We start from the raw sequence: 24,282 nt of genomic DNA, 5'->3' as shown, positions 1-24,282 counted from the left end.
CCAATACTTTGGCCACCTGATGCCAAGAACTAACTCATTTGAAAAGACCCTGATGCTGGGAAAGATTGAAGGCAGGAGAAAAAGGAGACAACAGAAAATGAGATGGTTGGATGGCATCACCAACTTGATGGACATGAGTTTGAGCAAGATCCAGGAGTTGGTGATGGACAGGGAAGCCTGGCATGCTGCAGTCCATGGTGTTGCAAAGAGTCAGACATGACTGAGCGACTGAACTGAACTGACTGTGAAAGTCTGTGTTTTAAATAAATTTGCATGGAATGACAGATATACTTTTTTCTCTTTTTTACTACTGACTGCCCCCAATATTGATTAATTTTAAAATGATATGAAATTAAAGGTAAAAAAATGTACATGGTTTCATCTGAACTTGGTTAAACTTGGAAAAATTGAAGCTGATAGGTTGACTACTGATATACCTGATACAATGAGACATATGTTTAGTTCTCTAATACTTGGATGGTACATCCCTGGGCTTTGCTTAAGTTCTATAGGTAAAAAGCCCCAGTATGTTGTTTCAAAGAGTAGTCCTTCAGTAGAATAAGTCACAAAATTCCAGAAGTGGAAAAGCTGAATTAAGTAGTTCATGCAGGTGATGTAGTATTGAAGAACAAGAATCCATTTAAATTTCTATCAAGATTATAGCTGAGATTTTATTTGCCCTGTAGTGGTATTATTTATTATTTATACTATGTAATATTTGAGCTACAAAAGGGTGAATCACCTTTTCCAGGACAGATACTCTATGCCATTCATAAAATCATAGGACTACTCAGTGAAGTAAATGCTATCTTCTTATCATGGAAATCCATGAAGCTATCAATAAATGGTTGTCTGAGAAACAAAACTACACGTAGCATCTTCTTTTCCTTCCTAGTAGGAATCTATTAAAGATGTATCCACTGCAAATTTTTCAGTGATATTTTATGAACACTAATATAAATTATGATAGGCAAAACCCAAAAATGGCCTCCAGGATCCCTACACCCTGAGTGAATGCCCTGTATAATCTCTAAGACTGAATATGATGGGCCTTACTCCATGATTAAGTCATACTATATGGCACAGTTGGCTTTGAAAAAAGGGAGATAATATAGGTGGTGATGATCTAATCATTCCAGTCTTTAAATCTGGGTGTAGAGATCAGAGACAGAAATCAGAGACATCTGAAGCATGAGAGGGAGTCCGCAAGAGAAAATATTTTCCACTGTTAAAATATTCTCCAGTTCTGAAGATGGAGGGGGCCATGGGGCCCCCTGTAAGAAAAGAGGTCTGTGGGGTCCCCTTCTTTCCCTGTAAGAAAACAGGGAGCTCAGTCCTCAAGGAACTGCATTCTACCCAACAACTTGAATGAACTTGGAAGCAGATTCTTCCTTGGAGTGTCCAAGAGAGAACTCAGCCTGGCAGACATGTTCCTTTCAGCCTTGTGAAAACCTGGGCAGAGAAGCCAGCCACAATGGGCAGGTAATAATTGAGTATTAGTTTTAACCACTAATCTGTGGTGACTTGTTACAAAGCAATAGGAAATGAATACATAAAACTGTTGGTCATCAAGGCAAAAAGGAATCTAACATTTAAAATAATCACAAATAAAATAATCACGTTAGTCTTCTCATAAATCAAAATGCAAAGATGATAAGTATGAGATTTCTAGGTGAACTGTGATCACAGTGGCTCAGTCATGTCTGACTCTGTGTGACCCCATGGACTGTAGCCTGCCAGGCTTCTCTGTCTATGGGATTCTCCAGGCAAGAATACTGGAGTGGGTTGCCATTCCCTCCTCCAGGGGATCTTCCTGGTCCAGGGATTGAACCCTCCACTAGTGCCTCCTGAGAAGCCCCTCTAGGTGAATAGTTACTTCTAAAAACAGTCATTTATAACCTTAATCCACAGAGCAGGAAAATAAAGTACACATAACTTTGTACAACAGAAAATGCTAGGTCTGCTTCACTCTGGATGCACAGCCTGTGAGCACAGTTACTTTTTCACTCACAGTTTCACTTCCCTGGAGCCCAGAGTTTTGACCCTGCAAGGCCAGAAAGGAACCAGTGTTGCTCATGTGCCAAGAAACTAATATTCTTCTTCAATTTTTGTGATTTTGGAGATTTCTTCACATTTGTCAAATTCAAATCCTCGAAAGAAAAAAGGTTGCATAATTTTTAGGCTAGCATATTTAAAACACTTCAGAGGAATTCTCTTGACCTTTGATTTTTGAAATCATGCTTTTAGATTAAAATACTCAAAATATTATCATACAAATAAGCCAAATTTATATTCATACTATAATATGCACAGGAACATGGAGCCAGGTGAAATTTACAAAAGTCACATTCGAAGACATCTGTAAATCCCCACAGTTCAGCTAAACCTCTGGCTTGCTGGTGGTAATTTTTCCTCAAACATTTGCAAACTGACATCATCCTGACCTCTCACTGAGAGCAAAACTTGGTGGCCAACCAAGGCAAATATCCAGAATCGACTCTGCTATTCTGTCAAACAGACAGCATGCCAATAGACAATTTATAATATGCCAGGCTGTGTCCCTGCAGAGTGTTCTGAGTTAGACCAGATGCCCGTGTGCAGGCTCATTCCTGGGTCAGTACAAAGGGTAGGCCAATGACATTCAAGCTACAGTAAACAGATTTCTTCAACAATCAGAATATGTGCAAGATAAAGAGACTGAGAGGAGCTCAGCCATAATTCCATCTGGCTCAGCTGATCTGTAGAAAAGGGGAGGAAGGGGGTAATGAGAATACATTATTGTATTCTTAGACCAAAGAAACCTTTTCTCACAACAGCCCTATAAGCAAAACAGAAGTGGCAAACAAAACAGCCCCACCCATTCAAAAGTGACCATATGAGGATGAGACATTGAAATGGAAGCTCAGACACAATTTCTTTGCCTATTTTGACCACTGTGCGGTTTTTAATGAATTCACTACAATGGCACTTTACACAAAGTGTACATTCTGATCCAGGGCAGAGTCAGTCACCAGCTAGAAGAGTCAGTCCTGTGGGAAATAAATTAGGTGCCACTGAAAGGAGGGTTACTTTCCAGGTTACTACATCTGGAATTAGAGTGAATATGTACATACAGCAGCAAAAATAACTGAAGACTTGGCAACTCCAAATTGCTTTAAAATAAGTGAAAGTGAATGTAAATATACCTTGTTTCTGCTACTCTCTTGTGATTTCTCCATCTTGGGCCAACCAGTCCCAGTGAGGCCCAGCTGGACAATTCTGACCAGAGCGCTCAAAGTGACTCATCAGCAGTCACAAGTGCAAGGACCACAAGCGCACAGAATCCACATAAGCTTTGGTTTCTTTTCTTGGTGATTCTGAAGAGGGTGCCAACTACATTCAATACTAGGTTTTCAGATCTCTCCAAAGAAAAATTCTGCCCCATTGTTAAACAGTTACTCCAAAAACCTCACTGCACAAGTGGCTCATGAAATAAACTCACTGGGGGATAAAATCTACTGAAAGATTAGTCTGGTGTTAAATACTGATATTTAATAAGCAACAAGAGAAACTAGAGAAAGTATGAAGATAAAAGATCTGTCGAACAGGTTTTATCAATGGTAAAACAAATAAAAATATGCTAGTTTGGTAGTAACATTTTTTACTCACTGATCCTCCCATTGGTGACCTACTTTTATGCAAAGAATTCCTCTTTTTCCAGAGCAGTTAAGTGACACTACTAGGTGAATCAGCAGTAGCCTAAATGCCTGAGTATCCCATATCAACAGGAATATAAACAATGAGACTTCTATCTACAACATTTCAAACAGCACAGTCTTTAGAGTTAGACAGATATGACTTAAAATACCACTAGTAGAGTGACTGTGTATGTTACTTAACCTCTGTTTCCTCATATGCTAGATGTTGATAAGTATTTGTTTAATATATGACTTACAGGTAATGAAACCATACATATATTGCAGTACAGAATATTTTTATATATAGCTGGGTGGTCAGTGAGCACAAATTCCTGATTCATCTTTTCCAGTCCCCAACTAATTTTAGGCACATGGAATTAATTGCACCCCAGGACTCTCCTGCCATCTGAAAGGACTGGGTAGAGAAGACAGAAAGCCTAACGTAAGAATTTAACAGGTTGATCTAGCAGTGATGACTTTCAGCGTTGAGTGGTTTCTGTCCCCATTTTGCCATGCTATGACAACATGACTCACTCTCCCTGTGTAACCACAAGTATTCCAGGAGCTGCAGATAGGCAGTGAATTTCCAGAAGTTTCTGGCAAAAATTTGCCATTATTAAAATCAAGCACTCTCCTGGCAAAATCCCACAGGAGTAAGCACTTTTCTGACATAATTTTCTCCCTAGATTAAAGATTTGTGAACCAAAGCACATATTAACACACAGGTCAGTGTGAGACAGAAATAGTTCACATATCAAATTGTCCCATGCTTTGAGTCAGGAGAGGGAGGGTAACAGTTCACTCCCCTCGCTTCTGGCTCACAGCTGGTAGCAAAGCTCGCCTGCCCTGCTCTCTGTAGAGAGGCCCACGACGACTTCTCAGTAATTTGTTCAGCAAATGTCTACAGCATCCTTATTTAAAATTAAGCCCTTCTGCTGCTGCTGCTAAGTCACTTCAGTCGTGTCCAACTCTGTGTGACCCCATAGACAGCAACCCACCAGGCTCCCCTGCTGCTGCTGCTGCTGCTGCTGCTAAGTCGCTTCAGTCGTGTCCGACTCTGCTACATGCTGCCAAAAGCTATGATCTAAAGAATTCTAGAAACTCCTTGATTCCCCACCCCCTGTTCTTAATCTGCAATCTGCCTCTGGTGACTGCTCAGCATTGACTAACACCAGGCTCTTCAGATAAATCTACCTTCAATGTACATGGAAATTCTCTCAATCCATCTCTGTTCTACTCTGTGCTTATATATTAATTTCCTGAAGATGAGCATGAATTTAGAATGTGAAACTATGGATAAAAAGACAACAATATGTCAATGAAAACACATCACAAAAATATAGGAGGGATAAATACTATTAATTCATTTTGCAGTACCTCTGAAAGTCCTAGCTACAAAGTAGTTGTTTGGGAAGAAACAATTTATCACTATTTATGAGATAAAATTTTGACTTCTGAAATCCTATTTAAAGTATCACAGAAAATTCATGTGGAGACAAACATACTACACAAAACACATGCAGTATCCAACATATACATCCTTCATATAATGAGAAAACTAGCCTTAGGCCTACTTAAAACTTAAAACTAGTGTATCTACTAACACCTGTCCTTTGTGTACAATAAGTCCCACTTTCCAAGGCTTTTGTAGCTACATTCAGTAAATGAATGTGTGCTTTGGAATATACTGAAGTATTATTTAAAGTATTATCATTTAAGTGAAAGACAGGAGGGCCTTGAAGAGGCTGCTTCACATCTCATCAAAACCTTAGAAACTGTTAAGAGGGAATCAGACCACACTTACTCTAAACGCAGGGAAATCCTCTTACAATGAGTTCACACAATGCCAAGAAAGGTGACTAAGGGCAGTATTCTTCCCCCCTTTCTTTCTCCCCAACCCCAGCTTGTCCTAGGCTTCACCATACCCTCACATCCCTAGTCCACTCATTCTAACATCTCCATGGCCCAACCAGACAAATTGGTTCCCAGCCTTACCATCATTCATCTCCTCTGACAGCCCCTACAGAAGAGTTACCACAGCAAACAGCCAAAACAAACTTTGACTTTGGCGGGGGGCGGGGGGGGGGGGGCGGGAATGTCCACATTCTATGGTCTCATCAACTCTGATAAGAGTTTCTAGCAGATCATATCACATTAGTACAATGCAAAACTAATATTAGAAATATTAACTGGATTAACTAATATGAACTAATATCCAGAAATATTAACTAGATACTTTACATTGTAGATAGTCCGAGGTATAAATAGTATGGAAAGCATACAGAGGCGAACACCATAACCCTGAAGTCTAAGAACTTTGAAAAAACAACACTCCTCTAGGGTTTCAAAAGAGAACTTTCCCTGTAGATGACACGGCACAAGCCCTTCCTCCTTGAGTCTCATAACATCACTCCCTATAGCACCATCTTATTCTCGGGCCTATTCTATTTCTCTACAAAGCTGTGCTTGAACATCACACACTTAAGACAAACCTTCATTTCTCAAACAATTTTATAGTCAAGTCTTCATATATCTGAAGAGAAAGGGGAAATGAAAACAATTCTCTAGTGCTATGTTTCTAGAGAGGAAAACACATTCGATTATAACCCAGTCATAGGTACTACATATACTCAGTTTACCAGATAACCCTTGTCATTGCTAATAACTCAATAAAGCCAACCACATGATAGTGGTGGAGGGGGGTGAAAAATGCATGACTTTGTGGAAGACCCCTTGACTACCATCTCACCTCATTTTGAGAAACAGCTTCATTTTTTAGTATAATCAGGTTCCCAGCACTCTGCCCACTTTGGCCTGTGAGGTGCCTGCTGTCACCTGACGCTGCTTGGGCTCCCCCAGGTCCCGGTCCTGTCTGTGCCCCTGTGTTGTAAAACATGAAGGTATCGCTCCCTGAGCCTGCTGTCAGACAGGCCTTGTAGCAGTAGGTCTTGGTGAGGGAGCCGTTCCCTCGCACTTCGATGAAGTGAGGCTGCACTTTGAGGCCAGGAGGTATCCTGGCATCAATATTGTTGTTGGCCTGCTTGTAGAGTTCTGCAGGGCACCTCTCCCTCACTCCACAGAAGCCTCCACAGCACGTGGTGCCATAAGCAGTGTAGCGGTAGCACTTGATGATGCTCAAAACAATGATTGTCAAAAGAAATATAAAAGACACTGTGCTTAGTGCTATTATGAGATAAAGTGTAATTTCAGAGTATGTCCGAGGACTTTTCACGTGTCTCTGAGTGTCAGGGAGGATTCTGGAAACCCTATCCACCACAGCTACTGTAATGGCCACAGAGGCTGACAACGATGGCTCTCCATTATCTCGGACCACCACGGTCAGGTTGAAAGTGGTTCCAGTCTCGTCTCCCATCTTCCTGGTAGTCCTAATTTCTCCTGTGTGGAGCTCTACTTTAAAGAGGTCCAGGTCAGAAATCTGGGACAGATGGTAAAAGAGCCAAGCATTTTGCCCAGAATCTGAGTCCATGGCTATGACTTTAGTGACCAGGTAGCCAGCAGGGGCAGTTCGAGGCACCATTTCAATGGCTACTGATGAATTGGTTGAGGTAGGGTACAGGATGTGAGGGGCATGGTCATTCATGTCCACTACATACACATTGACGGTCACAGTGCTGCTCAGTGGTGGGCTCCCATTGTCTCGGGCCTCCACAATCACAAAAAACTCCCGAAACTTCTCATAATCAAAGGAGTTGACAGCATAAAGGCTGCCACTGGCACTGTTAATGGAGACATAGGAAGTGACCGGCAGCCCTTGAACTTCCCTCTCCAGGAGGGAGTAGGTCACCTCCGCATTCTCCTTTTCATCTGGGTCCGTGGCTTGCACAGTGCAGAGCAACACCCCTGGCAAATTGTTCTCCTCTATGTAGATGGAGTAGGAGTCCTTTGGGAAGCTGGGGGGATTGTCATTGATGTCAGAGATCTCAACCTGCAGTGTCCGCTGGGACGTGAGCTGTGGTACTCCCCCATCAGTGGCAGTCACTGTGATGTTGTAGGCAGCCACCCGCTCCCGGTCCAGGGGTCCACTCACCACCAGTGTGTAGGAGTTTCCAAAACCATTCAGTCGGAAAGGCAGTGCGGCCTCCAGTCCCAGGCTCACTTTCCGGTTGGGACCCGAGTCTTGGTCATTGACACTGAGAAGGGCCACAACAGTGTTGGAGGCAGCGTCCTCAGGCACCGGGCTGTACAGATCCGTGAGCACCACCTCTGGTGCGTTATCATTCACGTCCACGATATCCACCAGCACCTTGCAGTGACCCACCATGGGCACCGGACCCCGGTCAGTTGCCTGCACATAGATCTGGTAGGAGGAGGCCTCCTCGTAATCCAGCGCTCCGCTGACGCGCACTTCCCCCGTGCTGGCGTCGATGCTGAAGAGCTGTCTCTCCCGGTCCGACGTGTAGCTGCTCAAGGAGTACGTGAGCTCGCCATTGGAGCCCTCATCCGGGTCGGAGGCATTCAGCTTCACCACTAGCGTGCCTGGGGGCGAGTCCTCTCGAAGGTGGACGCGGTAAGTGGACTGGTCGAAAGCGGGAGAATTGTCGTTAGTGTCCAGGACTCGCACCGAGATCTGCGCGGTGCCGGAGCGGGCTGGGCTGCCCCCGTCCACAGCTGTGAGAACCAGGTGGTGCAAGACTGCCTGCTCGCGGTCTAGGCCCTTCCGCAGCAGCAGCTCCAGCACCTTACTGTTCTCTTGCAGGGGTTTCAGGTCCAGCTCGAAGTGCTCATTGGGGCTGAGCTCGTAGGTCTGCACCGAGTTGGTGCCCACGTCGGGGTCCTGGGCGCTCTCTATGTGAAAGCGCGCTCCAGGGGCCACCGATTCGCTTACCTGCAGCTGGTAGTCGGGCCGCGGGAAGCGGGGCGAGTTGTCGTTGATGTCCAGCACCTCCACCTCCACGGCGCTCACCGCCACCGGGCTGTGCGCCAGTACTTCCAGACTGAGCAGGCAGCGAGGCCGCTGCTCGCACAGCGCCTCCCGGTCAATGCGCTCGTTGACGAAGAGCGCTCCATTGGTCAGGTCCAGCTCCAGGTAGCGCGGGCTGGGCGCACCCAGGTGGTGGATGCGCAGGCAGCCCGGCCCCAAGCGCCGCAGCTCCAACCCCAGCGCACGAGCCACGTTGCCCACAGGCGCGCCGGGTGCCTGCTCCTCCGGCACCGAGTATCGCAGCTGGGAGGCCGCTGGGCCCGGCAGCAGCAGGAGAAGCTGCAACAGCGGCAGCCAGGACATGGGCGGCTGGAGTCGCGGATGCACTGTCTCCCCGGGTCTGATGCCCGCCAGCTCCATAGCCACCGGCCACGGCGGAGGCAGCCGGGCAGGGCCGGAGGCAGCAGCTTCCCCAGCCTTGCTCCACGCCCCGGCCGCGCCTCCGCCTCCGCTTGTGCCGCCCAACGCCCGCTCCCCCACACCTCACGTGCCAGCAAACGCTAGCAAATGCCGGGGGCCGCTCCCCTCGTGGGCCCTCCGGAGGGCTCCTGGCCCCGCCGCCAGCCCTGACTCCCCATATCCCAGCTCTTCCGCTCGCCACCGAGTCGCTCTGGCTTCGCTTCCTTGCCGCCGCCGCCGCCGCCGCCGCTGGTCCAGGGGGAGGGAAGAGGAAGCAGAAGGGGAGGGGGAGGAGTGCTCAGCAAGTCCGGCTCCGATTCCGCACCGAGGTGGCGGACGGCGACCGACCCGGTCAGCCCAGTCGCTCCAACCACTCCAGCCCCAGCTCCTGCACGCCGGACCCGCCGGATCCCGGCAGACCGCGGGAACACGGCCACTCCCTTTCTCCCAGCCCCCACTGTCCTGTTCAGCCCGTCTCCACGGTCCCTCGGCTGCTGCACGGGTCTTGTAAGCAGATTCTAGGAAAGACTGCTAAATCTCTAGGACTCGAGCTATCAGCTCCCAGGGAAAGATTTCCAAGCGCAATTCAAGAAAATACACCGAGGGCCTCAGCTAAGTACTGGTATCTGGGCGGCGGCTTCACGTTCAAAGAAACAAACGCCAGAGAGGCACTCTGGAGGATGAGGAGAATTATTTCTCTGACCCCAGCATTTTCCCTGAATACTCCTAAATACTGCAGAAAGTGTTCAACTTCTAGAGCAGAGGGAGGGGGTGGGAAGTGCTGTCCTCTTTCGCGGAGCAGACCTAAAACTAGCATCCTGGGATCCAACACTCCTGGCCGAATGGCCTTTACTTTGAATGTGTGCCTTGGCAAATAACCAGTATTTCAGGTTTTAAAATTCTTTAAAACATTGGTTCCATGAGGCTGCAGGCTAAGCTCTTACTTGACCACTTTTGATCACAGTGGGGAGAATCTGGTAAAATTTTAAAGAGTTTCTTCCTTCAAGCTTTTCCTCATTTTACTTCAAATCTTTATCATTTATCACCCAAAACATTTTCTTTGTTCTTTCAAATGATTTAATATTTTTTCTTTAATGAATGACAATGTCAAGAGCCTGCAAAACCATTACATCAAGATTGTTACTCTTGATTTCCCAAGCCTGTCCAGAAGTTGGAATCCATTAATGCTTTGCAGTGAAAAGTCTGCTGTTATTAAGCAAAATGTGGGAGGTTAGGATTTATCTTACACTACCAGGCAACAATTTCAATGGCTGCAGCTCATATTCCATAAATACGAGGCTCCTCTACACCTGCTGGTCTCTGCAGGTGTAATACACACCTTGTATTGCTGCAGAGGCAACAAAAGGATAACCAATTGCCTTCAGTGAACAGAAAGGCAAAAGAATCAGAAAAAGCCTTTCTGTGCTGTGTCATTGCCTCTTCTTCTCTGTTCTGAGCATCCACTTTCCCCAGGCCTTCTCATCTATTCTGCAAGAGTTTAAAACTCATTGCCCCACTTGTTAAAAAAAAAAAAAAAAAGCACTCACTCCTCTTCTTTCAGCATCCTCTCACCCCTTGATCTTCTGCTGTGGGTCATTTCCTAGCTATGAACTGCAACAAAACTAGAACAAGACCTGACATTTGACATGCTTTGCTCCTTCAGGGGGTGAAGGGGCCAAGGCACCCAGGTTTCAAAGGCCTGGACTAGGGCATCTCTTCTTCCCACATACCAGGTGCACCCTCTGACAACTCCACAACCTAACTCATTTTATTCCAGAGAAGCTCCCAGCTTCCTTCTATCTCTTCCTTCTATGTCTTCCATGTGTTGCTTCTTATTTGCCCTCTTTGTTCCCTCAAGGGTGCAGAGAGGGAAGCAATTTCCATCGCATTCTAATTCTATCTCCTTTCCTAGGCCTCTGGCTTCTCCCTCTGTCAGCTTCCTTCCAAAATGTCCCTATAGTAACTCTGTCTCTGTTTGCTGTGGTAATTTGATCTCAGAAAGCCTTAAACTTTCAAGTGCATGAATTGTAGGTCTGGCCTATGTCTTCACCCATTACTTATTTCTGAAAATAAATGGCTTATAAGTGGAATCAAGTTATAAGTTGTCAGGAAGAATGACCTTTTCTTCCCTCATCTCCTCCCAGGCTTTCATAGTCACTGCCACCTCTGCCCACAGCTCGGGAACCTGGTCACTAGGCATTGACCATGCATGGACCTGTGCCCCTGACAAGATCACAGGCTCTTAAGGAAGAGATGAAAATGACAGAGGTTTGGTAATGTTTTTAATGGAAGCCCCCAAGTGTCAACTCAGGAGAAAAATCAGGCCTCTTCTCTTAGTAATCTTGTCATCTTCCAGCAAGGACATCTGCCAGGTTGTCCATCTTGATGTGTCAGGATCATAAGCTTCAGCTAGTGCTCACTCCCTCAATGGCTGAGAAGGCAAACAGCACCAGTGCAAATCAGCCACCTTTTCAAAGATACACTGAAGAGATGGTGTACTCTGTATTTGGCACTACAATGATTTAGTTCCTCATATGTTGTACATGTCTCATGCCAACCTTACTAGTTATTGGAATGGGATTGTTTAGACTGCTGGCAGGTGCCCTGTCCATGAATATTAGTACTAATGCCTCAGCCATACCACTATGCACTCCTTCCTTTCCTCAGACCTTCAAGAACCTCTACAGAAAAGCAGAGTAGCACAGTGTAGTAATACAGATTTTGAAGTCAGTCACACCCCTGCCAATGACTAACCATGTGGCCTTGGTCATGTTATATAACTTAAACTTTAGCTTACTCATTATAATTGGGGAAGACAAATTTAAGTAAACTCATAGAATCATTACAATTACATGAAATGATATATATAAAACAATCTTAGGGAGATTAAAGAGGTACAAACTTCCTCTTATAAAATAAGTCACAGGTATGAAACATACAATATGGGAATATAGTCAATAATAATGTGATAACTCTGTATAGTGACAAATGCTAACTAGACTTATTGTGGTGATCATTTTGTAACACACAGAAATATTGAATCACTGTGTTGTGTGCCAGAAATTAACATAGTGCTGTATGTCAATTATACTTCACAAACACACGAACTCATAGAAGAAGAAATTAGATTTATGGTTACCAGAGGTGAGAGGGTAGGAGAGGGGGAGTTAGATGAAGCCAGTTAGAAGATAGGCTTCATACAAACTGCCAATTATAAGGTAAGTACTAGGGATATAATGCACAAGATGATAAATAATATAATTGATACTACTATATATTATATATGAAAGCTGTTAAGAGAGTAAATCCTAAGAGTTCTCATCACGAGGAAAGAAATTTTATTTTTCTTTCATTTTCTATCTATACGAGAAACTGGATGTTCATTAAACATTGTAGTAATTATTTCATGATGTATGTAACTTAAATCATCATGCTGTACACCTTAAACTTATACACTGCTGTATGTCAGTTATATCTCAATAAAATTGGAAAGAGAAAAACAACCTACATAGTAATTGACAAATGTTATTATTATCATTATTATCAAAATGCAACAACTTCTTATCATCAGATAACCTCCTTAATTGACAGTCTGTATATAGCATGGCCCTTTAAAGTATTGAACAAAGATTAGCACCTGTAACTATGCCAGACAGGAAGTTGGTGATGATGGGGAAGATGAATGTGTACCAAAGTTGACCTTATCCTATATTTTGAAAACAAAAACCAGTCCTTTTCTATATCACCAAAGAAAAGGGACTTACGTCATGAGAATTCCTTCAAGGGATTTGTTTCCTCACAAGAGATTCACCTTATTTAAGATATGTGAAAATACGCTAGCAACAGAGTACAGAACTGTTGCCAAACATGCTGTAATATCTAACACCCAGTGTAGAGACTGGCACAGAGGTACTTAATAATGTTTCTTGAACAGAACTAAATTTACAACTTCACTGTACAATTATCTCAAATAAAAATAGCTTCATCTTTTCTCTCCCCCTTTCCAAATCTTATCTATATTTCAAGATCCATCTTAAAACCTACCTAATCCATGAAACATTGTCTATTCTAAACATAAGGTCTTTTTATCTCTCTAAATGCTGACATTCAGAATTCTAAACGTGTCATTTTTTAATTCATCCAAATGCTTTAATATTATTTCTTTATCTTAATTACAACCAACCTACAAGCAGAAGCCATGTTGTATGTGTCTTTATCTTCTTCACAGTGTAGGAAACCTCTCAATAAATAAGTGATGGGTGTTTCCACTTCTTCAGATCCTTTTTTAGCAGATATAAGAAGAGCTATCGCTTCCCTTTTTTTCCCCCAGATCTCATGGTGAGAGGGTTCAACGGTCCACAATGATTTAACTTCCTTTAAAATTTGAAATTCAAAATATTTCAAACCTGGAACTAATTCTAAAGTTGCTGGACTCTTTAAGAAAGGATCTGCTCAAAAGTATTTTATTATCACTCTTTCTACTTTATAATTACAAATTATATATAAAAAAGATATTCCCTGCTCATAACAAAGAAAGTGACATGATATGAGAAGCACCACACACACACAAAACATGATTTTGTTTACCCCCATGTTAGCCAAGAACTCTGAAATAGCCTCCCTTAATTATATCCCTCAATTGTATCTGTGAAATGCATCTATCCTGAGGTCATTGGACACAGGAGCAAAACCAATCAGAACACAACCCAATTAAGCCTCTGAGTGCTTAGTGAACTCTCCTAATTCACATAAACTTTCCTTTATTATTAGTGTCATTACAAATCATTTTACTTTGGGGAAGTAAACAATCTAGAATCTTTTGACCACAAGGTGTTCTCATTAGTTGGATCAGGCTTTGGGCTGACCAATATGGGAACATCTGTCAAATAGGGAAGGTTATAATTTTTAGTTTTAAGGTGTGTATTTATGTTGTTCCACCAACTGAGCACATGACATATAATTTAAAAACAGAGACAAATGAACTTCCCAATGTTTAGTGTGGTCCAAAAGAGTTTAAAAATTTCATCTTATTATAAAGGAACTGCACCTCTGATCTTTATACATCTAGAAAAGGAAAATGTTTACAAATATGATTATAGCATTCTTTACAGGTTCGGCATCCAATGACTGGAGAGATAAAAAAAGATTTTTCATTTAACATGATGGTTGAATTTTTTCCATAGTCCCTTTCCTCCAGAGGGAATGCATTAGCTTTTAGGGAAAGATCCTTTAAGTCTTTAGTTCTAAGAAATTAATATACTGTTGATTCGAGACTGAGGCATCTGAAAATTGCTTACAATAAACAAAGGAACTCAAACTATCTTTGGATAAATAATAAAAAGGGAGAAATACACTAAGAGATTGGGGCAGATAGTGTAATAGATAAAATCAAACTATTCACTTATTAGAGAGCTTTGCTTCTCTATCACTATTTTCAATTGAGATGGCCTACTAAAAATCACAGAATGTTAAAGGTTGAGAGAAATTTAGAAAGTATCTCACCCAAATTCTTTACTTTTCATTGAGCAAAATGTTTAAGTGGAACTTGAACCTCAAGATCAGTGAGGAGATAGGAAACATAAAAGTGCTAAAAGTAAGCCAAGTAATAAATGATCTTCCAGAGTATTAGCGGAACTTACAGATGTGACTAGAGTACCAAATTTCCTATTTTTTTAAAAGTGCCATTGAGTCTGATATAAATTCCTTCAAAACTATTGTTACTAAAGTAACTGTTTTTGAGCACTTAGAGACAAAGGCATTCATACTAGGGACCACTTTGGCTTAACTGAAAACTGGTAACATCAAACCAACCACATAAACTTTTTTAAAAAATCCACATGGGCATTTTAGATTTTCAGTTGCTAGAATAATTGACAAGGAAAATGCTATAGGCACAGTCTATTTGGAATTCATGAAGACATTAAATAAAGTCCCCCAATATCTCCTTACAGACAAAAGGAAGGAAGGAAGGCTATGGACAGTGTAATTAGATGATTTCATAATTATTTGGATAACAGTGACAAAAAGTGTTTATTAATGGAATGTTTCAGCCTGAAAGGAGAATTCTTGTAGGTGACCGCAGAGATTCACCATTGGTCTTAGCAGTTAGTTATTCAACATTTTATCAATGACTCAAACCAAGGAAGCATCAATAGTCCACGCCAATCCAGCAACAAGTTGAGCATTCTGGAATGAGAATACCAACTGCCTGGAGTAAGCCATGTTTCTAATTCACTAAAATTAGAACCAATATTCTATTTGAGACTCAATGCATGCCAGAAATTGGTAAGTTTGTATTTAAGTTAATTCCTGGCTTCTGGTATTGCCATTAAAACCTGTTCCAAGTTTCCATTCATCACTCAAGGCCTTTTATTTTAATAGAAAAACTTGTTTTGGCCCTGTTTCTCTTCTTCAATTCTTGGGATTTTAGCCATAGAATAAAATAAGACGGTAATTGGCACTAAAACAATACCCTTGTTCCCAAGTGGGTTTTAGCCAAAGCAGTCATCGATTTGTACACATTTTTTTTTAATTTCAAAAAATGTAGATATTGGTGAGGTACCTGGAATTGGAACTGTTTTTCAGGATTGACCTGTTTGGTCTAAACGAAGGTCACAGTGTCTTCTTTCTATACCCATTGTGTTTGCTGCTTAGAGAAAACAAATATACACCTCCACCTAAAAAGGGTGAATTCTCAGAAGTATCTGTTCATATATACAGAGTGTCAAGTAATTATTGGCTTTTTGGTTCCTCCTTGCCATGTTGATGCCTTAGCACTACGTTTATATATTGTTTCTATACACATTATTTCATTTAATGCTCACAAGAGCACAGTCCCCAATCAGGTTGGTACTGATGAAGAAACTAGATACCCAAAAGGTGAAGAAATTTAACAGAATCTTCAGGAAGCTCTTTTCCATGCCCTTTTTTCTTGAGCTAGAAATACCACCTCTGACCACTACACATGCACTTTTAATTAAGAATTATGTTACTGCCTCCAGCAAAAAGTTCCAAGTATTTTATATGAGCTCCTATCCAATTCCTTTTACAACTATAATTTTTTGATCTTTTAGAGACTTCAGTTGGAATATATACATATACACACACACGTGTGTGTGTGCGTGCTAAGTCGCTTCAGTCGTATCCGACTCTGTGCAACCCTATGGACTATAGCCTGCCAGGTTCCTCTATCCATGGGATTCTCCAGTCAAGAATACTGGAGTGGGTTGTCATGCCTTCCTCCAGGGGATCTTCCCAACCCAGGGATCAAACCTGTGTCTCTTATGTCTCCTGCATTGGCAGGCAGGTTATTTACCACTAGGGCCACCTGGGAAGCCTACACACACACACACACACACACACACACACACATACACACGCACACAAACACACGTACGTGCACACACACACGTACGCGCACGCACACACACACACACGCACACACACACGGTGGTTGGCCTTAGCAAAACTGCAATACAAAACAGATTTGTGTTTCATTTCTTCTTTCAGTACCATCTTCCCACCTACAATATTGTGCCTAAGTAATTGGGTTTTACAAATGAACCTCTTTTTTGGCCATACTACATGCTTTGCAGGATCTCATCTACAATATTCTGCCTAAGTAATGGGGTTTTACAAATAAATTGGCTTAGGGATCTTAGTTCCCTGACCAGGGGATGAACCTGGGCCCTCTGAAATGGAAGCACAGCATCCTAACCACTGGACGACCAGGGAATTCCCAGACTTTTCTAATATCTCATTCGTGTATTTGTTGTGATGGATATTGTTAAATAAATTCTTCAGCAGTTATGTGTACATTATAAGGTGGGTAAAATATAAATTCTCTAAATTAGCCAATTTAAGATGTATCCTGTGATATGAAAAGATCATTAAGGTATTTTGATGAGCAATTACTGTTATCTAAAACTTTTATCAAAGTTAGAAACCTCTCAGAGTTCCAAGACACTTATAGATTCTTCATTTTTGTGGTATCCTCAGAACTTTTTACAATGGATCTTTTAGGTGGTAAGATTCTAGGACTAAATTCCACGAGCAATTATAGACCCAACTCCACTTGAAGGTTTTTAATCACATCATATGCTTAGGTCATGCACCTAGGGAGGGTCCTCTTATAATAATACTGCTTGCACCAAGCAAGAGTTCGTGTACAGGTGGGTCCTTTGCCTGAGAGGCCATATTTTGCTCCAGAACAAATTAGGTCAGGACTCCTCTCCCCCTCACTCCCCCTCCAAGGAAAATAAAATAAAACTTTACAGCAAATGGAAAAAAAAAATAATCCTGCTTAATGTAAAACCAGACTCTTAAGATTCAAGATCTGGCTCTACTGTTTATTATGTGTCCTTGGGAAAGGTTTTCGCATGCTCTCTCTCTCTCTCTCTGTAGATCTCAGCTTAGTAAAATAGGGGGAAACAGTACTTACTACCAACAGTTTCTGCTAGGCATTTATTGAGATAAAGCATGAAAAATTTCCATTTTATGCATTTTCAATGATTATTAGCCAGAAAAAAAGAGGGCACAGCATAGGGATAGAAGTCTCATAAAATTATCAAAATAACCTGAAGAGAAAGGAGGGATGAGTAAAAAGAGCAAAACTCCAAATTTCTGCATTCTCTTTTTGCATTCTTGACTGATGGAATTGAGGAGAAAAATCTAGCACTGAGAAGAAAAATCTAGTACTGGTTCTATTTATTTAGCGTCTCTAATCTAATGGTCTCAAAGATCTTAAAATCACAGGATCCCCACCAGCTTGCCTACCCTCCATGGCCGACAAGGAAGCAGCCTTTGATGACGCAGTAGAAGAATGTGTGCTCAATGAAGAATACAAAATATGGAAAAAGAACATTCCTTTTCTTTACAATTTGGTGATGACCTATGCTCTGGAGTGGCCTAGCCTAACTGCACAGTGGCTTCCAGATGTAACCAGACCAGAAGGGAAAGATTTCAGTATTCATCGACTTGTCCTGGGGACACACACACGTCAGATGAACAAAACCACCTTGTGATAGCCAGCATGCAGCTCACTAACCATAATGCTCAGTTTGATGCTTCACACAAAAACAGTGAAAAAGGAGAATTTGGGGGTTTGGGCTCAGTTAGTGGAAAAATTGTATTAGAAATCAAGATCAACCTTGAAGGAGAGGTAAACAGGGCATGCTATACACCCCAGAACCCTTGCATCATTGCAACAAAGACTCCATCCAGTGATGTTCTTGGTTTTGGCTATACAAAACATCCTTCTAAACCAGACCCTTCTGGAGAGTGCAACCCAGACTTGCATCTCTGTGGACATCAGAAGGAAGGCTACAGGCTTTCTTGGAACCCAAATCTCAGTGGGCACATACTGAGTGTTTCAGATGATCACACTGCCTGCCTGTGGGACATCAGTGCTGTTCCAAAGAAAGGGAAAGTTGTGGATGCGAAGACCATCTTCACAGGGCACACGGCAGTAGTAGAGGATGTCTCTTGGCATCTGCTCCATGAGTCCTCTTTGGGTCAGTTGCTGATGATCAGAAACTTAATATCTGGGATACTCATTCTAACAATACTTCCAAGCCAAGCCACTCAGTTGATGCTCACACTGCTGAAGTGAACTGCCTTTCTTTCAGTCCTTATAGTGAGTTCATTCTTGCCACAGGATCAGCTGACAAGACTGTTGCTCTGTGGGATCTGAGAAATCTGAAACTTAAGTTGCATTCCTTTGAATCACATAAGGATGAAATATTCCAGGTTCAGTGGTCACCTCACAATGAGACTATTTTGGCTTCCAGTGGTACTGATCATAGACTGCATGTCTGGGATTTAAGCAAAATTAGAGAGGGACAATCCCCAGAAGATGCAGAAGATGGGCCACCAGAATTGTTTATTTATGGTGGTCACACTGCCAAGATATCTGATTTCTCCTGGAATCCCAACAAACCTTGGGTGATTTGTTCTTTATCAGAAGACAATATCATGCAAGTGTGGCAAATGGCAGAGAACATTTATAATGATGAAGACCCTGAAGAAAGTGTGGCTCCAGAAGGACAAGGATCTTAGATCATGTCTGCACTTTTTGGACTCCCCTGTTCTTTCTCTCAACTCTGAGACTGATTTAACACTGGTTTTGAGACACAGACTTTGTTTGGTTATCCCTCTATAATAAATTCTATCAACAATGTTATTATTAGTCCAAACAGAAGGTGTTTTCTAAACATTAACTGGTGGCTTCTTGATTCAGCAGAGCCACAGACTTATACTTAAATTTTCTTTAGGAATTTTCTAGTAACAGAGGTCTAAAAGTAGCCACAAAAAAGGGGGAGTATTGTGTGCGGTTATTTTTCTTCTTATGCTATACCCCCAAGTTTTTCAGACTCATTTAAGTAAAGGCTAAAGTGAGTAAGAAATAGAGCCAAGTGAGATAGGTGTCTGAGCCATGAAGTATAAATACTACAAGATGTTGTTTTTATTCAGGAAATAGAGGAGATTCAAGTCATACAAATTCCTACATGCTGAGCTTTCCAGGATGCACATTTTCTTACATAGACCAGTCCCCTCTCAGTTTCTTCAGTTAAGTCAAGACAATGTGTTCTTCCTTCCCCATATATTTTTGCTTGTTAGTGTATTTCTTGAGCTGTTTTAATATTATTTCTTTACTTTCTGTGAAATGGTTTTTTAAAAAAACTTGGGAATACCAAGTTGTAAAGGTATTCCCTTTACAACATGGTTGTAAAACCATGTTTTTACCTGACAGTTATACCACAGGTAGACTGTCCAGTTAAGTTGAGAAGAGTGATTCAATAGCTTGTATTTGTTTTTAAAATTAAATTAATCCTGGATAAGAGTTGCTTTTTTTTTTAAGGAGTTAGTCCTTGACCACTAGTTTGATACCATCTCAATTTTGGGTGACCTGTTTCACAGCAGGCCTGTTACTCTCCATGACTAACTGTGTAAGTGCTTATAATGGAATACATTGCTTTTCTACATTTAAAAAAAAAAGATCTTAATATCATTTAATTTATACATCTACAACTTGAAGTGGGTTAATGCCTACTTTAGCCTTCCAGCCCTGAGTAGAAAAATATGTATACACACATGCATACCAAACTTTCCAATTAGTTAACACTTTAACTTGAGACTTTTTCTTTATCTAAATCTATTGGGGAATTTTTCAATAAACTCAGTAAACCAAAGACAATAAGGTAGTAACCTTAATGAAGATATAAAACCGAAGCACAGAATGGTTTGATAATTTACTAGAAATAAGAGTTGGTTTCAAGCAGATCAATGGCACCCCACTCCAGTACTCTTACCTGGAAAATCCCATGGACGAAGGAGCCTGGTAGGCTGCAGTCCATGGGGTCGCTAAGAGTTGGATATGACTAAGCGACTTCACTTTCACTCTTCACTTTCATGCATTGGAGAAGGAAATGGCAACCCACTCCACTGTTCTTGCCTGGAGAATCCCAGGGACAGGGGAGCCTGGTGGGCTGCTGTCAATGGGGTTGCACAGAGTCGGACACAACTGAAGCGACTTAGCAGCAGCAGCAGCAGGGGGGAAAATCTCACTTTCTCCCTTTCAAGTTCAACGTTACATCTATTATAACAGAACTGTCACCCTAAGATATTCAATATCCTTTATAATTAAAATTTCATCATAGCCTCCCATGATTGGTTTTCTGCTATACTCTTAAGCTAGACTACTATTCCTCTGATCCAATTATCATAAGCTCATTTGAAATCTCAACTGTATATGAAACATTTATTGGTTCATAAATCAGTGTATACATAGGATATACTAGACAGATATGTCTCCTAGGATATGTAGGTTTAGTGCTCCTTAAGCTAGCAGGAGTTGAAAAATAAAGAGGATTTTCAAATTACAAAAAAGTCCTTCTTTCCAAGTGTCAACAATGATGTGTTAAGAAAGTAGCTGCAACCCTGAAAAAATAAGACCATGAGTTTCCTGAGTACACATCCCTGGATGAGAAACTAGCTATAATTCTGAGAACCTGGCAATTTTAGGTTGGGGGTAGGGACAGAAAATTAAATTATCATGGATTATTCCCTATGCTTATTTCCCCCCAATATATTTTTTAAAAAATCATGGAGAAATTCAATAATGTTACAATACATAGCCAAATTAAATTATCAAATTTTATTCTCATTAAAGAATTTGTATATGCATCAAGGTTACTGAGCTAACATTAAAAAGCAAATGGAATAAAACTTATAGGCAAGCAGGAGCACTTTATAATCCTCCATCAATCCTCATTCATCATTTATCTTAATGGCAGAAAAGTCTGAATATCCAGATAAAAAAATTTCTTTTGTTCCCTAATTTAGATGAGTTTAGTAATCTTAAACTTTAGCATACATAAGAATTTCTCTTTAAAGTGGTACCAATACAACTAGGGAAAATGTACTTGGAAAGATTTATGTGATTTGCAAGTTTTTACTAATTAAACATGTTATTCACCACACACATACACTTTGGACCCTAACCCTAGAGTAATATGTGACTGCACTGTATTTCCATTTATTTTATCTATATGCTATTTTACTATTAAGGCTCATAATTTGTAAACAAGAAAACTGCCTTATGTTAGGGTGTCAGAATCTTATTTGGAGAAATAATTCAGAGCTGAACAATCTCAGTCATTCTTATTAAAAGAAAAATTCTTTTTTTCTGATATTGGGAACCTTTTCATTCATTCAAAATTTATTGAAAATTTACTTTGTGACAAGAACTAAACACTAAAGCTCTGATGCCCTTTCCTGGTATCTCATATACTTTTAATTTATTTATTATATTAAAGTTATATTATAATCAACTAAGGAAAAAACATCTGGGGATCACTAGCAAGTAAAAGTATATTTGTTATACTGCTGTAAAAAGCTTTTATTGTATATGTATGTGCTTTTTGAATAAGTGAATATAGTATGTCCATACTTTTAGGTTTTAAAAAGATGTAAATTTTGGTTATATTTCCTACATGAAATTTTATTTTTTTCTTGGTCTTCTATTTATTTTATTTAGGTTCAATAACATTAAAAAATACATGCTGCTTGTACAAAACTCAATTCATCCAGAAAAGGCAAAAAAAGTGAAAGTCCCTTCAAATCCCATTCTCCTGTACACTACATCATTAATAGATAATTATATATTCCTCCAGACTTTTATGTATACATAAACATGTACATTATATATATTGCCCAAGTGTAACCACATTCTACATACTACCGTTTATTTTTACTTAACATTTATGATGTCACCACAGATAACTCTGGGGGGTTTTGTTTATTTGTTTTGTTTTTTGGCCCTGTGGTGCTACCTGCGAAATCCCAGTTCTCTGACCCAGATTGAACCCGGGTCCTTGGCAGTGAAAGCACAGAGTTCCAACCACTGGACAGCCAGGGAATTCCCCAGATAACTCTGTTTTACTCCTGGTAGTGGCTGTATAATATTCAGCCATTATGAATACTTCATAATTTATTTTTACTATATGATTGAATATTTAGGTGTATTTCTGAAAGTGTGTGCATGTATGTATGTGCTTATGTGTTTATTTTGAGAGGTGCTTAGTTAAAAGTATGCACATATAAATTTTAATCAGACATGGCAAAATGCTTTCCTAAATTTCTGTGCCAATTTACACTCACAATCAATAGTAAAAGTGCCAATTCATTACTTCTAATTTGTCTTTAAAATTCTTAGTTCATAATACAGTAAAGAAACACACAATCATGTTCACAGCAATATTTTGTTTTCCTTATAAAAGGTCTCATAATTATTTCATACTACTCCTATAAATTACACCTAAATTCTCATTGAGAAAGTTAGCTTACTTCTTTGAATTTATTTCACTTAAGCTGACTTGTTTCATCATACTGTTTTTACTTATTTATTTTTATCTTTTGGTCGCACTGCATGGCATGTGGAACTTAGTTCCCCAACCAGAACCTATGCCTTCTGCACTGGCAGTGTGAAGTCTTAACCACTGGACCACAAGGGAAGTCCCCACATCACAGTGTTTTTATGTCATTTTTACCCTATATCCAGTAGGGTTAGAAGTTGTTCCTTTAAGAATATACATTCCTTAGCTGTATAAATCTTAATTATATTGAATTGCTTAATAGTGCTTTCGGGTCTACTATATCCTTCTACTTTTCTGTCTGTTCATTCTATTAATTTTTGAGAGCTGGATATTTAAACTCCAACTAAAAATCTTAATTTATCTACTTAAAAAATAATTATAATATATAGTGGAACTGTATGTAACTTTGTTATGTATTTTCCAAGTCTCTTGTAAATGTGTTATCATACTTTCATAATTTAAAAAATAAAGAATATTTAAGAAAAGAAAATACATTTCTTGATATCTAACTCTCTCAAACATTCATTCAACCCTTTATCTGGAGATAAATAAATTATTAAGTTTAATTCCTGGATTAATGTGATATTTAAGTAAAATCTTTAAAGAAAAGGTCTGAAGCTGAATCCAGTATACCTAACTAAGCTCATGATAGGCCTTCTGAACGAATACATACAGTAACTTTCTGAGGGCTCCTGAGAGTAAACAAAAGCAAGGAGATCTGGTGGGGAGCCAAAATTTGGAGAAAGGGTTTAGCATGGTGTGAGCTTCCTGTTTTTGTTGCTTTGCTCTGAGGACAGGCCATGGTTGTGGCACAACATGAGGAAGCTAGAGCTCTGACAGATAGACCTCATTTTCTCAGGCATGAGGAATTAATGAAGAGTTAGTAGCAACCACAACAATTGGAGGAGAGAAAGATCCTTAAGTGGAGAGAGCCAGATAAAGGGAATTCTTTACACATCTCTGTAGACCCCTTAACACATATAGAAAACCAAGGCTACAGCTAAAAGAACTAAACTTAAATTTGAACTACTGCCCATCACAAGCCAGAGAAGTTTTGTATTTTCAGTCTAATCATTTATTCTCTCCTAAAACAAAAACATGAACACCCTTCAGAAAAATGTAACACAGTACAGAGTCTCCACAACACTTATAATATCCAGGATACATTCAAAATTATGTAGCATACAAACAACTAGTAAAATGTGATGTGTTTTCAAGGGTAAAGACCACCAGGAAATGAAACCTGAGATGATGCAGGAGTTGAAATTAGCAGACCATGACTTTAAGGTAGCTACTCTAACTATATTTAATAACATGAAGAGCACCATGCTGGTAATGAATGAAAATAAAGAAAATCTGAGCATAGAAAATATTAAAAAAGAACCCAGTG

General features: G+C 40.6%; 2 protein-coding genes and 1 pseudogene across 11 annotated transcripts in view; 1 reads left to right on the top strand and 2 right to left on the bottom strand.

The window, feature by feature from the left end:
* The window catches only part of LOC133251350 (protocadherin alpha-C2), a 208,809-nt gene that overhangs the window by 42,025 nt on the left and 142,502 nt on the right, over positions 1-24,282 (bottom strand). Inside the window, exon 1 of one of the 10 annotated variants that reach the window (XM_061423685.1) lies at positions 6,427-9,619. The exons of the other annotated variants lie outside the window; for them this stretch is intronic. Within the exon in view, the coding sequence (XP_061279669.1) occupies positions 6,427-8,979 (2,553 nt within the window). The 5' untranslated portion in view covers positions 8,980-9,619. Of the gene's footprint in view, positions 1-6,426; positions 9,620-24,282 lie in introns of those variants that run through there. 10 annotated transcript variants of the gene reach the window in all.
* LOC133251351 (protocadherin alpha-10-like) overlaps positions 1-24,282 on the bottom strand; it is a 119,679-nt gene that overhangs the window by 8,343 nt on the left and 87,054 nt on the right.
* Positions 17,623-19,091, top strand: LOC133251349 (histone-binding protein RBBP4-like; annotated as a pseudogene).

Source organism: Bos javanicus, chromosome 7 (genome assembly GCF_032452875.1).
Source record: "Bos javanicus breed banteng chromosome 7, ARS-OSU_banteng_1.0, whole genome shotgun sequence".
Lineage (NCBI taxonomy): Eukaryota > Metazoa > Chordata > Mammalia > Artiodactyla > Bovidae > Bos > Bos javanicus.
The sequence above is the reverse complement of the archived record's forward strand: the minus strand, read 5'-3'. Positions and strand labels throughout refer to the sequence as shown.